The sequence below is a fragment of the Lissotriton helveticus genome, chromosome 1_1 (genome assembly GCF_964261635.1).
Source record: "Lissotriton helveticus chromosome 1_1, aLisHel1.1, whole genome shotgun sequence".
NCBI lineage: Eukaryota > Metazoa > Chordata > Amphibia > Caudata > Salamandridae > Lissotriton > Lissotriton helveticus.
The window spans coordinates 139,682,839-139,695,493 of NC_136057.1; the positions used below are offsets into that span (position 1 = coordinate 139,682,839).

Genomic DNA, 12,655 nt, shown 5'->3' on the forward strand with positions numbered 1-12,655 from the left:
ATCATTTTGAGTTACAGTAAGGCAGCTCATATCCTAATCGCAGTATGAAATTGGATATTGTTGAAACTCCTTATTGCGACACAGGACGTGTTGACTCGGCACTTTGGGATGTTTGTTACTTCAGGTGTATTTATCACTGGTGTCTAACTCAGAATTGTTCACCACACTCATCATGAGCAACTACATGTCCCTATTAACAAACTCTCCACGCGGTTGGTGGTCCGCCTTAGTAGTGAAGGAGACCTTTGTATTTAGTTTTAGATTAACTGATTTTTTTAGCTATATATTGTATAACATTTGGCCCTATTGAAGTCCGCAATTCACGAAACACCTGTTGGTTAGAACAGAACACCACCATAACTGAATAAGAGAAGATTTATAGCACACACAGTGATTGCAGTCTAAATTCTTGGACCGTTTTGGGAAGGCGTGCTCGAAGGTGATGTGTATAACCTATGCAATTCGACTTTAAGGTCTCTTCTCCAAAGCAGTTCTGATTCGGGACTACAGCTTGAAATGTGGCTAAATGGGTTATCAGGCGATTATGTGAAAGGGAAGGCAGAGAGATGGGTGTCCTGGTGAAGTCCTTTAAATGTGCACCGACAGATCAGTTGCAATGTCTATTTGTATGCAATCTTCACCCTCATCAAGTGCACTCAAAGTAGGCTATGTATCTGTGCATATATATCAAGTAACAGTATTTGTGATAACGTAGCAAATTAGCATGTGTTCTGTAGACTGCTTCAGAAAACAGTGTGGCAGTTCACCCACTGCTTGGTGTTTCCGTGTAGGTACCCACTCGACTGACCCTCTAGAGGAGCACTGAAGGGCCCACAGAAGCGTGAATGCGATAAGTCTTATAGGAACCTTCAGGGCCGGTTTTAGGGCATACAGAGATATTTAAATGATTCTTCTACTGTGTTTGGCACCACTGCAGTGACATCAGCCTTCCGTTGGAAGAAGCCTGGTACAGTGCCATGATGTATGAGTGGCTTGCATGCAGTAATGGATTACACTAATCATATTTGTTCCACTTTTCCCCTTTTAAAGGACTTTGATAAAGGCACACCAGCTTGCTGGTTTTCTCAGAACTACAGAGTTTGTGCATTGGAGGAGGCATTCTCCTTTGCATAGGTTTCACAAGTGCACTTAGTGCAAATCCTTTCTGCGCTCCCTTCTGGTGCAAAGTATCAAAGGTTTTGAAGGCAAACGCGTTCAGTTGATATTTCTGTGGGTTATTAAAGTCACACTTAATAGCTGCAATTTTTCAAAGTATTTTTGATTTTGCCACATTGTGGCAGAGAAATGCAAAGTATGTGATTCTATCAACTATGGCAACCTGCAAAACCAGTTCTTCAGATATGTAAAATCCTCTCTCTAGTTACTGTTCAGCCTACGGCAAGAAGAGTTCTAAGCACATAGTTCAAAGAAAAGGCGTACTCCTGGTTTTGGTTGAAGGGGAGCCACATGTATTGGATGTTATGACTCTGCCAATTGGCCTGTTTCCAGAGGAATACTCAAAATGCAGACTCTTCACGTTTCAGGCAAATGGTTGCATAGGGCAGTGCCGCCATGGCACTCTTCAGAGGCGTCATCCTGCGTCTATTAAGTGACAGGAAGCAAAACCTATGTGCCACCCCTATACACTAGACGTTCAGACGATTTTCTTCTCCACCCTTCGACACAGATTCAGATCTCAGCAGCTGAAATTTTGTAGGTTCTTCACCAACTTCCAAAACGATATTTTCAATGAGCGCTTACTAGCGAAATGCCTCCATGGAAGACTACATGCTTAATCTGTCATGTGCCTCCAAGAATCTGATGTCTTTTACAGGACCACATGACATGTGTTTCTGTTCTCATATTCAAGCATGATTTAGAGTTGTGCAACAAATACTCCCTCATATATCGGATGGCCAGCAGGGAGTAGAAGGTAAGCATGTATGCCATAAAGCACAAGAAACAAAGCTGTTCCTTTCCAAGATACAAGCTTTTCCTGCTTTAGGTCCCAGGCTCTGGTCTCGAGTAAGTTGAAGTCCAAATCAGAGGGTGAATCTTAGCAGAAGGACACATACAGACCGGAGTTGTCTTCTGCTCTAAGGAAAGATTGCACTGCCAGCAATCAAAAGTCTGACTCCCTGCCAGCTGTCGGACTCAGACTGTATTCCTCAGCAGGAGCTGATGCTTCCTGAATTTCCCTGGCCTTCAACTCCGCAGCAGGTATAGGGCTTTATGTTGGCAATCCTGCAGCTTTCCCTGTGATTCTAGGTTCCCTTGGAGCACCCACTGTCCCCATGGATCTGCTGTAGTCCCTTGACAGAGTTCTGCCGGTGGATCTTCACCGGTGCCAAGCCGTGCCTCAACTTCTTTGCCTAAGGCCATGCTTGGTCTGGTCCAGCCCAGAGGCAACTCTGGACCAGACCTTGATGCTCAACTCTAATTATAAGAAAGTTCAGATATATCAAAATAAATGTTTTGGTATGAGATTATAAAACACAGCATGTTGTGTGGGAGAATTCTGTGGTAGCTCATTTCTCTCTGCACATATCTCCAACTCTTTTAGGCATTATTCTGTTTGATTTAGGTTCCGGCACTGTACACCTCTTCAGAATGTCCTAGATGTTCATGGATGATGCGGAGATGGTCAACCCTTTTTCTCCTTACTGTACTGATGCTGACCTGTATTCAGACCTTCTTGATGGCCTTCAGGTGCACGCTATCAGAGCTACAATCTTGGCTAGGGGTGGTACAGTGCTGGATGTCCGTTCACACCTCCACCTAGCATTACCTACTTCACAGTTTGCATGGAGAACCATTTTGCTCATGCGGTCCTAAAAACTTTCCTGGTGTGAAGTTCATTCATCTGACCTTTCACCTTTTTATGTCTCGCTACCGATGCAGCGCATGCGCTGCTCGCGTAGCGAGACTTATTGTCGCCGGGTAGCTCACGAAGTGAAGACCGGAGAGGTGCACGAGCTTACCAAACCCATTGCAGACAATGGCTGTGAACGCGCGTGTCTCCTCTCGCGCTCTGCCACGCTTTCACTTTCGCGAGGTCGTCTGGACAGCCCATGTGCACGCTCACGGCGTTTTATTTGTTGCTGGTGCATGCATATTCCACCACACCTTACGTATATTTCTTTGTAGTTTCTTTGTTTCCTGCATCGTACACAGCCTCCATGCCAAGCCCGTCTCAGGAGTGGCACTCCGCGGCCCAGGACGCGGGGCGGGGAGGGCCAGACCCGGGAGGCGGCAGCTCTCCGGCCTCGGCTCTCGAGCTTCGTGTCGGCGGAGCAGCGGTGGAGTCTCAAGGACCGTGCCCGCCCCAATCGCCAACATGCCGGACTTCATGGCGGTGCTCTTGGGCCTCTGCGTCATCTTCACGGTCGGCATGTGCACCACGGGCCTGTGAGTGTCCCAACATCTGCGGCAGCTCCCCCTCGAGGCCCCGGCGCACTGATAAGAGGTGCACATGTTTAATCAAACAGCCATTGTGCACTTTATACATGGAAGGTAAGATCCCTCCCGCCTCCAACCCGCCCCCGCAACAACCCCATTTCCAAGCCCCCTAAATACTGGCCCAACTGCACATTATGAGATCCGCGTGTTAATGGACTGTGGCAGTTACATACTGTCCGTCTTTTCACAGCCAGCTAACTGGCGTCGCCATCCACGGGGTCTCCTCACATCTCAGGCTTCCACTGCCACACACTCCCCACGCATGGCAAACATTCACTGCCCTGTCCTCCAATCAGCCAGAACCTGTGTACCCACCTGCACCAAGTCAAAGCGAAGGCTTCGACAATCGTCAGGCTCCCCACCCCAACTGACCGTAACAGCCCTTCACCTCCCACACACCCTCCCGCCCCCCTTCCCAGGGCTCTCACTCCGCTCCCCACTGGTAATAAGAGTCACCCTTCCTTGAGCATGCACTCCAGGCCTCAGACTGTCCCCCGGTGTCAGCCTCTCTTAGTACTAGTTTATTTTTGTTAATATGCGGCAAAGCCAGCAGTTGATGGACACATGTTATGCGGAAAACGCCACAACCGCAAAATGGCATAATTCCAGTGGCCCTGTTCTCTGCCAAATAAACCAGGGATAATAATTTTTGTGATAATAAATAAAACACATTATTAACCTAATGGACCGTGATAGGAATAGTAATGCTTAGATGGAATGTTAAATGTAGCTTCTAAATCGTTTTGTTGGTGTTGCGAGGTTTGATTTTACAAACTTTGTTGCTTACAGCTAAGAGACTCTATTCTCTGTACTTATGTGTTTTCCAACAGTTACGAACAGGTGTTGCTATTCTCAGATTCTTAAAAGGTTTCTCCACCTGTATGGCTGAAGCGAGGTCTTATTAAGGCTGGAATATCCAGCATAGGAATAAGACTGGATCCTACATAGAATTTTTTTTGTATTTTTTCACCCCCTCTGTGTTTTCCTATTCTCTTGTCATTTAAAAAAATATGTAATGTATGTTTCCTTCCCTGTACACGCCAGCCCGCCTCCCACGCCTCTCTGTCATGGCATCCCCTAACAGTGTTATTTATGAGCATTTTGTCTGCAGAGCTGCAGACAGAAAACGCCCATATGCAACTAGCTAATGTTTTAGTGGTACCCAAATCTTCTGCCACGGGGGCCGACGGCCAGTCCTCGACACTTTAGCTGCTTAAGTGGGGGGTTCACTGCTCCTCAGTCACATACATATATTCGTTCCAATACTTCAAGTTAGTTCTGTGCTGCCTTTGCTGTAATTAGGAGTACTGTGCTGTTCTTTGAAGATAAACAAGCATTTGCAATGCAATAGGTCTCGCATTTGTGAGAGTTTAACCTATTGGCATTGTAATTGACAATGCCTTTTATTTACGTTTTAAAAACCAACACATAAATAAAAGGCAGTGCCATTTACAATGCCAATGGCTCAAACTCTAACAACTGTGAGACCTATTGCATTGCAAATGCTTGTTTTCTTTGGAAGGGTTTGGGGAGGTGGCTACTGCTTTGGTTTCTATTGATGAGGTGAAGTTACTTACCTTCAATAACAATCTTCATAGTGCCCTCTCTCCTCTGTGTTCATGTGAGTGGATTTCTAGATATTAATAAAGTTTCATGTTAGATTCTGTACACTGGCACAATTTTAATCGGTCACTGTGGTTAGCACCTGGAGCAGGTAATGCTTGATTTGTAAAGTGGCATCAACGTGCAATATTGGCGCCTGTACACAGAGCTGAGCCAGCTCATACGGAGGCAGGATGACGCCTCTGTGGAGTTGAATTCGCCACTCTACTGGTGTGCTGGAGCAGTTGTTGGACAGGTTACCAGATCCAGTCTGGCACCTGGCGGGATCCAGGAAGTGAGGAATGTGTGTTTAGAAAGGGAATATGCAAGAAAGAGCCTTTCCGAAGGTGAGCAGCTTGTTCTCAAAGTGCTTGTAGGCCATATAGTGCTGCTTGGTACAACAATATAAGCATGAACGGAACAGATGGTCTGTCCTGTAGAAAACAACTTTGAGTACGCTGCGCACCATTACAAGGTCGAAGAGCCAAATGTACAAGCAGCCTTGGTCGTTTCTCAATCTTCAGAAGTGGTTGATGGCCACAATATGACATTCTGCTGCTATATGGGCAGCACATGCGTAAATGCTGTCTTTGAGTCCATTTACATTCCTTCCCTGCCTTTGGGAAAGTGACCAAGTCTGTGTGATGCACAATCATTTTGCAATTAGGCGCACTTCGTAGTTCTGACATAAATATAAATTGAAATGAGGATAATCTGCCATGCTTTGTGAGGATTTAGATGGGGTCTGCTTGGCATTTGCAGCTTGGAAGAATCTGTACAATGAATAGTTTCCCATCAACCTTTCTGAACTAGAAGTCCCTGGTTATGAGTTAACTGCTGATCCAATTGATCCCTTTGGTTACTTTTCCAGATTTTAATATGGAATACATCCAGCGAGGCGGCCTGAGAGAACCCCTCATCTTCAAGAAGCCGGATGGGCTCGGCATCAAGTAAGTTTCTGAGACTGACTGCATTTGGAAGTGAAGTGATGAATGTGGCGATCATATGTCATGTGGCCTGTATGGCGTAAACAATGTTATTTGAAATCTAATTACTTACCTGCCACTCTTAGTTTGGTTCGCTTCTTGTGGCAGAAGCCAAATTCTTCCCTTTTTTTTGTTGTAAACCACGCCGTAAACCATTGGAGTCCATAGAGTAAAGAGCATTGTGGCTGGAATCTCGGAAACCAAGACAATCCAGGACAGGCGTAGAAAAGTTTAAATGTGTTTTAAAACCTAGAGCAAGCTCATTTTGGACAGCAGTGTCAGTGGGATAGTGTTGTTGTTTATGCACTGTATGACGCTCAGTTTGAGAATGCCTGCTTTGAGGATGGTACATTTACTTAAGGCATGCATGATCTGTACTTGGTGCAGCTTCTATTGCACCACTGTTACCATGGTAAAAAGTATTCTTACCTCCCTGCCCCTTTATTCCTTTGTGCAAAATGCCTGGTGAAGACGTGTTGCTGGAGTTGGCACTTAATGCATGAAAGAGCATGGAGCCCTGAGTGAGGACTGGTGCTCCCAGGCACCACCTTTACCCCTTTCTTCTGTCCCTCAAGTGTACTCCGCTCCTACGTTGTGCGCAAATGGTGATCTCTATGGTCAGCGCAGTTTACTGTCAACTATTTGTACTGTAGACAGTTGAGAAATCTTTTTGATTTCAATAATTTTTTGGGGATTGCATCTTTGAAAGTTCTAACCCTGCTAACTCAGATTTTAGTAACACCTGCTGCTACGGTTTAGTTATTTTTTTCTTATTCCGATATGCACTGTTGCTGAGAATGTTCTGGTATTTTTAGGAGGTTCTCCTCTACGTTTCTTTAAGCACTAGAAACCCCCAACCAATTTCCCGGCTGGTGTCATTAATTTTGGGAACTCTAGCATTTCCAAAATCAAATGCTCCCCTCTACTCGAAAAAAAAACCCAAGTTAATTATCTAATGCATCCCTCCTGTTTTTTCTTTTTTTTACTGACTGGTGAAGCCTAAAAATTGGAATTGAGAGGAGTTCCTAACCAAATTAATTGACGATCTTCCAAGGTCCTTCAAAACAAACTGGCCACAAAATCTTGAAATCCTCTAAAACACCAAATTGAATTCAGGTGCCTTTTGCCTGAGTTGTCCTCCTAGTTTCAGAGTACACATGTTTAATTATACGACAACCAAGTAGTCAGTGTTGGTATTTTGATTTGCTGTCTTCAGGTGTAGCAGGACATTTTTCTGTGCACTACAGATGAATGCCAAGCTATGTCTTCTAGAAGATGTTTTATTTGCAGTGTAACTTCACTCTAGCACGGCACAGCACAATTTTCTCAAAGATCCTTTTTGGGAAGACACATCTTCCTGCAGATTGAATACTAGGCTTAATATTGTGCTGGGAAATGCGTCTTCCCTGCTTCAAACATGTTCGTCATTTCAGTTTGATTCATGACAGACAAACTCCTTTTCAGACACATGTTTTTTTTATAAACATTAATGAAAAAGATGGATTTTCTTATCATGCCCTGTAATGGGTACTCAAAAAAATGTTTGACAATCTGTAAATTAAAAAAACAGTATCTACTTTAAAAAAAATAGTTTTACTAATTTTCTATGCATAAGCAACCTAATCTTCTGACTGCATTGATAAGTTCCGGAACCCACTAAGTCCATTGTATTGGATACCCTTCCCACCTGTTCAGGAATTCACCTTGGGATTTTGCTTCCACCAAGCTGCCAAGTTTTACTGTGTTTTTTGGGACACCCTCTTGCCCTGTATACCATTACATCTGTTTAGATATAGTAGTCCATCTCCTCCAGCTGTTTGGCAGAATGGGGTGTTTAATCTGAACTCCATTGGCGAGCTGTATTTCTTTTTGCCAGTAGAAGTCTAGTTTATACCTACATCTGAATGTATCTGGGGTCTTCATAATCACCCATTATCCCCAGGAGTAGGAATTTGGGCTTGAATTTGGTATCTGTTCTAGGGTGCTAGTGATGCGTGATCAATATGATTTTACTACTTGGTGATCCAAGACTATTCGCAGGAATGTACCCCTAGCTTTCTTACATCTGATATACTCTGGCTAGGAGCTCCTGTTTATCCTTCACACACTCCTCCATATAATTGACCATATGAAATTATTTAAACAGCACCAAGTTCCGCCATGTTCATATTACTAGAGTTTGGATGGCCATCTTAACTTTTCTCCAGTCCTCTTCCTCTAGGTGACCCACATTATGCTTCCATCGGTCTCCCAGTCCCTGTAATGGACCAGTGGTATTTATGACTATGAATTTGAAAGTTTGTGACATGCCCTTTCTCCCTATTGGCTGGCTCTATGGGTATTTTGGATTACTGGCTGTTTATTTAAGACCAAGACGTCATGTTTATCTTCCGCGTCTCTAGGATGTGACGCAATTGCAAGTAACTTTAAGAGCTGGTAAATGTGGAGGGGAAAATCTTACTTCATTTCCTCCAAAGATTTCATTTGATTTCCATCCCACACAACCTTAAGCCTTGAGACACCAGTCGGGTCCCACTATTTCAAGTCTGAGTCTCGCCTGGTGAGAGCCATGTTCCCTGACTTAATTGAGTTTATCGTGTAGGGCTGCCATGGCACTTTTCCCACTTCATTGTCCTGTGCCACCAATTTGACTGTAACAATGGTAACGTCAGAAAGCCAGCAGGGGATGTTGTCTCCATTGTGTAAGCCAAACTCCAGGTGTCCTTCAAAGCACTTGACATCAAGCCAATGTGCCCCGTTTGCCCTGCCTCCAAAAAGCCAGTGGTTGATGGGCAGCAGTTAAAGAGCCCCATGATAAAGCTGAAAATCGGCCGCCCCAGCCGGCCATCGTATAGTAATTGCTCATATTTACCAAAAGATACTGTGGGTTGCCTACTGGCACATAATTAAGAGCTAATCTGGGTCTGCAGTCCCTCACGAACCCTTTTTTTTATTTTTTTAAATGTTTTTATTGCAGAGTCAGAAACAAAGCATTCAATCAAGTCAACCAGTACACCCTTGACCCCATAATGCCCAGTAGTGTCCACACAATTGCACACAGCCAGTTCGCCCACATCCCGGAGGCTGGGTGGCGTATCAATATTCCGGCACAGTGTCACGGTGACCATCTCACAGAGATGCCTGGTCAACAACAAAACATGGTATCCTCATTTTCCAACCAACAAATACAATTCGAAATCAGGAACCGCTAACCCTCCCTCAAGTTTGGGCCTCATCAGGGTGCTCAATGCCACCCTACGCCGTCCGCGTCCCCAGATAAAGTCAATAGTCATTGACCGAAGATCTTTGAATATCCGCTGAGGTATCCAAATCGGTAGGGTACGGAAGTAATATAGTAATCTCGGGAGAGCCACCATCTTTAGCAATGCTACCCGGCCCTGTACCGACAAAGGGAGGGAGGCCCAAAAGGCCATGCATCCTCTCAGAGCCCTTATACAACGGCCAACATTCCCTTCTAGCAGATTAGCGGCCTTGTGGTAAATGCGGACACCCAAGTACGTAAAGCATGTACCTTCCCAAACCACATCAACGGGAAGGGGGGGATACCGCGCATTCGCCCGCAATGGGAAAACGCATGTCTTATTCCAGTTGACCCTAAGGCCTGAGTGTTTGCCAAAATCAGACAGCATCCCTACATCTCCCTCCAACGCCCTCTCTGTGTCCTTCTGGTATAGCAGCAAATCGTCTGCGTATAACGAGATGTAGTGAGACTCCAGCCCGCAGACAATCCCCTCATACCATATTCCCGACCTCGCCCGTGCTGCCAGCGGCTCCATTGCCAGTGCGAACAGCAGGGGGGAAAGCGAGCACCCCTGCCTCGTTCCTCTACACACCGGGTAATCCGAGGATACGATGGATCCCAATCGCACCCTGGCCGTAGCGGACGAGTAAAGAACCCTCGTCCACCGCCCAAAACCATCTCCCAGGCCGAACTTCTCCAGTACCCCATCCAAGTACCTCCATTCAAGGCTATCAAAAGCTTTTTCTATGTCTACCGACAAGACTGCTGGCAACTGGTCCGACTCCGAAGCGCCGTCCAATATCCTGACCAAACGGCGAGTGTTTATAGAGGTGCTTCTAGTCGGAATAAACCCGGCTTGATCCCGGTGTACCAGCGTTGTCATGTGCGGCAGTAACCTAGTGGCGAGGATGCGACTCAAAATTTTATAATCCACTGTCAGCATAGACAGAGGTCTATAAGACGTCACATCAGAAGCCTCCTTGCCTGGTTTTAGCAGCGGCACCACCAAAGCCTCCCTCATCGATCGGGGCAAGTGTCCCAGCGTCATCGCCTCAGAATACACCGTCAACAGCCTGGGCGCCAGGACATCAATATATTTCGCATAAAATTCAATCGGTAGGCCGTCCACCCCCGGCGTCTTATTCCTGGCCATCTGTTTGATGGCTACCCGGATTTCCGATAGTGTGATAGGGCCCCCCAGCTCTTTCGCGATCTCGGCCTGCAGTACCGGTAGACAAACTGCCGCTAGGTATTCCCCTATCTCAGGGGCTTCCACTTCCAGCCGACTCTTATAGAGATTCATGTAATATGATTGGAAGCGCTGCACAACTGCAGTCTGTGAGTAAACCACCTCCCCCGTCTCTGTTTTAATATTCATGATCGGGGCGCCCCTCGGGTCCGGATTGGCGAGTTTAGCAAGGAGGGTACCCACCATATCCCCTTCTGCATGTATTTTGGTGGCGTACAACTTATAGTCAAAACATCGCAAGCGCTCCGTTTCCGTTGCAACCAATTCTTTCGCCTCTAGCAGTTGGCCCTGTAATTCCGGTCGCTCCGGTCTACGCTGCTCTAGATCCCTCAGCACTCTTTCCGCCTTCTCCAAACCAGCCACAACCGTCGCCCTTTCATTCGGAAACCTACCCATGCATACCCCCCTCACCACCACTTTCAGTGCATCCCATTCAACCGACCTCGTGGTAGCAGTACCTTCATTCTCAACAAAGTAATGCTCGATTCCCTGGAGGACCATGTCACTAAACACTGGATCCTCCAAAGCCACAGGCTGCAGCCTCCATGATGGAACCGCCGATCTCGCCTGCTGCCACTGCATCGTCATCAGGAGGGGGTTATGGTCCGAAAGGGTTCTAGTCAGGTATTCAGTATGTGCTGCCATGGTCGCCAAAGGGCCGCTACACAAGATGGAGTCTATCCTAACGTGTAATGCATGCAGCGCTGAGAAGAAGGAATAATCCCTGACTTGTATGTATGTAATGTATGTAATGGACATTTCTACCACGCTACTATCACTCCAAGGAGTATCTTGGCGCTTACACAACCCAGATGGAGGAGTTGGATAGGGAAAAGATGTCCTAATTTCTACACATCCACTACACTAGGGTCCTACACAGAGCGTCAGGCAGGGAGAAGATCCAGGTTTTCAATGCCTTCCTGAAGGAAGCTTCTTGGGAGAAGGACCGCAAGGGGAGGGGAAGTTTGTTCCAGGCCTTAGTGCCCAGCACAAAGATGGATTTGCCACCCTTTGTGGCCAGTTTGAAACGAGGAGTAGTAAGTAAATTGTGGCTTGCGGATCTCAGACAGCGCGCTGGGTAGTATCTTTTAAACCCCTTTCGTAGGTAGGTTGGGCCACGTTGGTAGAATGCCCTGAAGGTGATTAAGAGAAGTTTAAATAAAATTCTCTTCCCTATTGGCAGCCAATGTAAAGTGTTTAGGGCTGCTGAAGCTGACGATCTACGGGGCAAACGCAGTACGAGGCGAGCTGCCGCATTTTGGACCATCTGCAATTTGTGGAGAACGATTTTGTTTGCTCCAACATAGAGTCCATTGCAGTAGTCCAGCCTAGAATTTATTAAGGCTACTGCGACTGTTTTCCTCGCCGAAAGAGGGAGAAAATCAAAGAACTTCCTAAGTGCTTTAATGATTTGGAAGCACATGCCTGCCACTGCTACAGCCTGGGGTTTGAAGGATAAATGGTTGTCAAATTTTATGCCTAGATTCCGGGCGGATGCAATTGTGTTGGGTGGGACTTCAGCATCTAATGGCCAGCATGCTATAGGGGAGAAAGGATTATTGGTCCCTATAGGTAAAATTTCCGTTTTTCCGGCATTGCACTTTAAATGGTTGTTGTTCATCCATTTAAATGCCTCACTTCAGGATGCTGTTCTCTCCAGACATCTACAAGGCCCCACCTCTCTTGCCAATCTTTCCTATGGGCGGCGAGCCTACGTACTGGAGAGTCAGATAGTGGGGGATGTGATCTATCTAGTGCAACATCAGTAATTGAATTGGAGTCACCTCCAAGGATGACGGGGCCCGCCAGAAAGTGCGCTAGCGAGCCGGACAAGCTGTCAAAAAACCGGGCCTGGTCAGAATTTGGGGCGTACATACTACACAACACCACATCACGACCATACAATCGTCCCTCTACCACCACAAAACGACTCTCAGGGTCGACCAACTGGTTCGTAGCCTGAAATGGGATCCCTGCCCTCACCCATATCAGTACCCCTCTGGCGAACGCCGAATACGTGGTGCCGAATACCTGGCCATGCCACCTCCTCTGCAATGCAGCACATTCCTGCTTGGTTAGGTGAGTCTCCTGCAACAA

General features: G+C 46.4%; 1 protein-coding gene across 2 annotated transcripts in view; it reads left to right on the forward strand.

Moving 5' to 3' along the window:
* Nucleotides 1-12,655, forward strand: part of KDM2A (lysine demethylase 2A) — a 789,087-nt gene that overhangs the window by 178,818 nt on the left and 597,614 nt on the right. For both annotated transcript variants that reach the window (XM_078657462.1, XM_078657547.1), the window contains one exon: nucleotides 5,933-6,011. In XM_078657462.1, coding sequence (XP_078513588.1) covers nucleotides 5,933-6,011 — 79 coding nt within the window. Of the gene's footprint in view, nucleotides 1-5,932; nucleotides 6,012-12,655 lie in introns of those variants that run through there.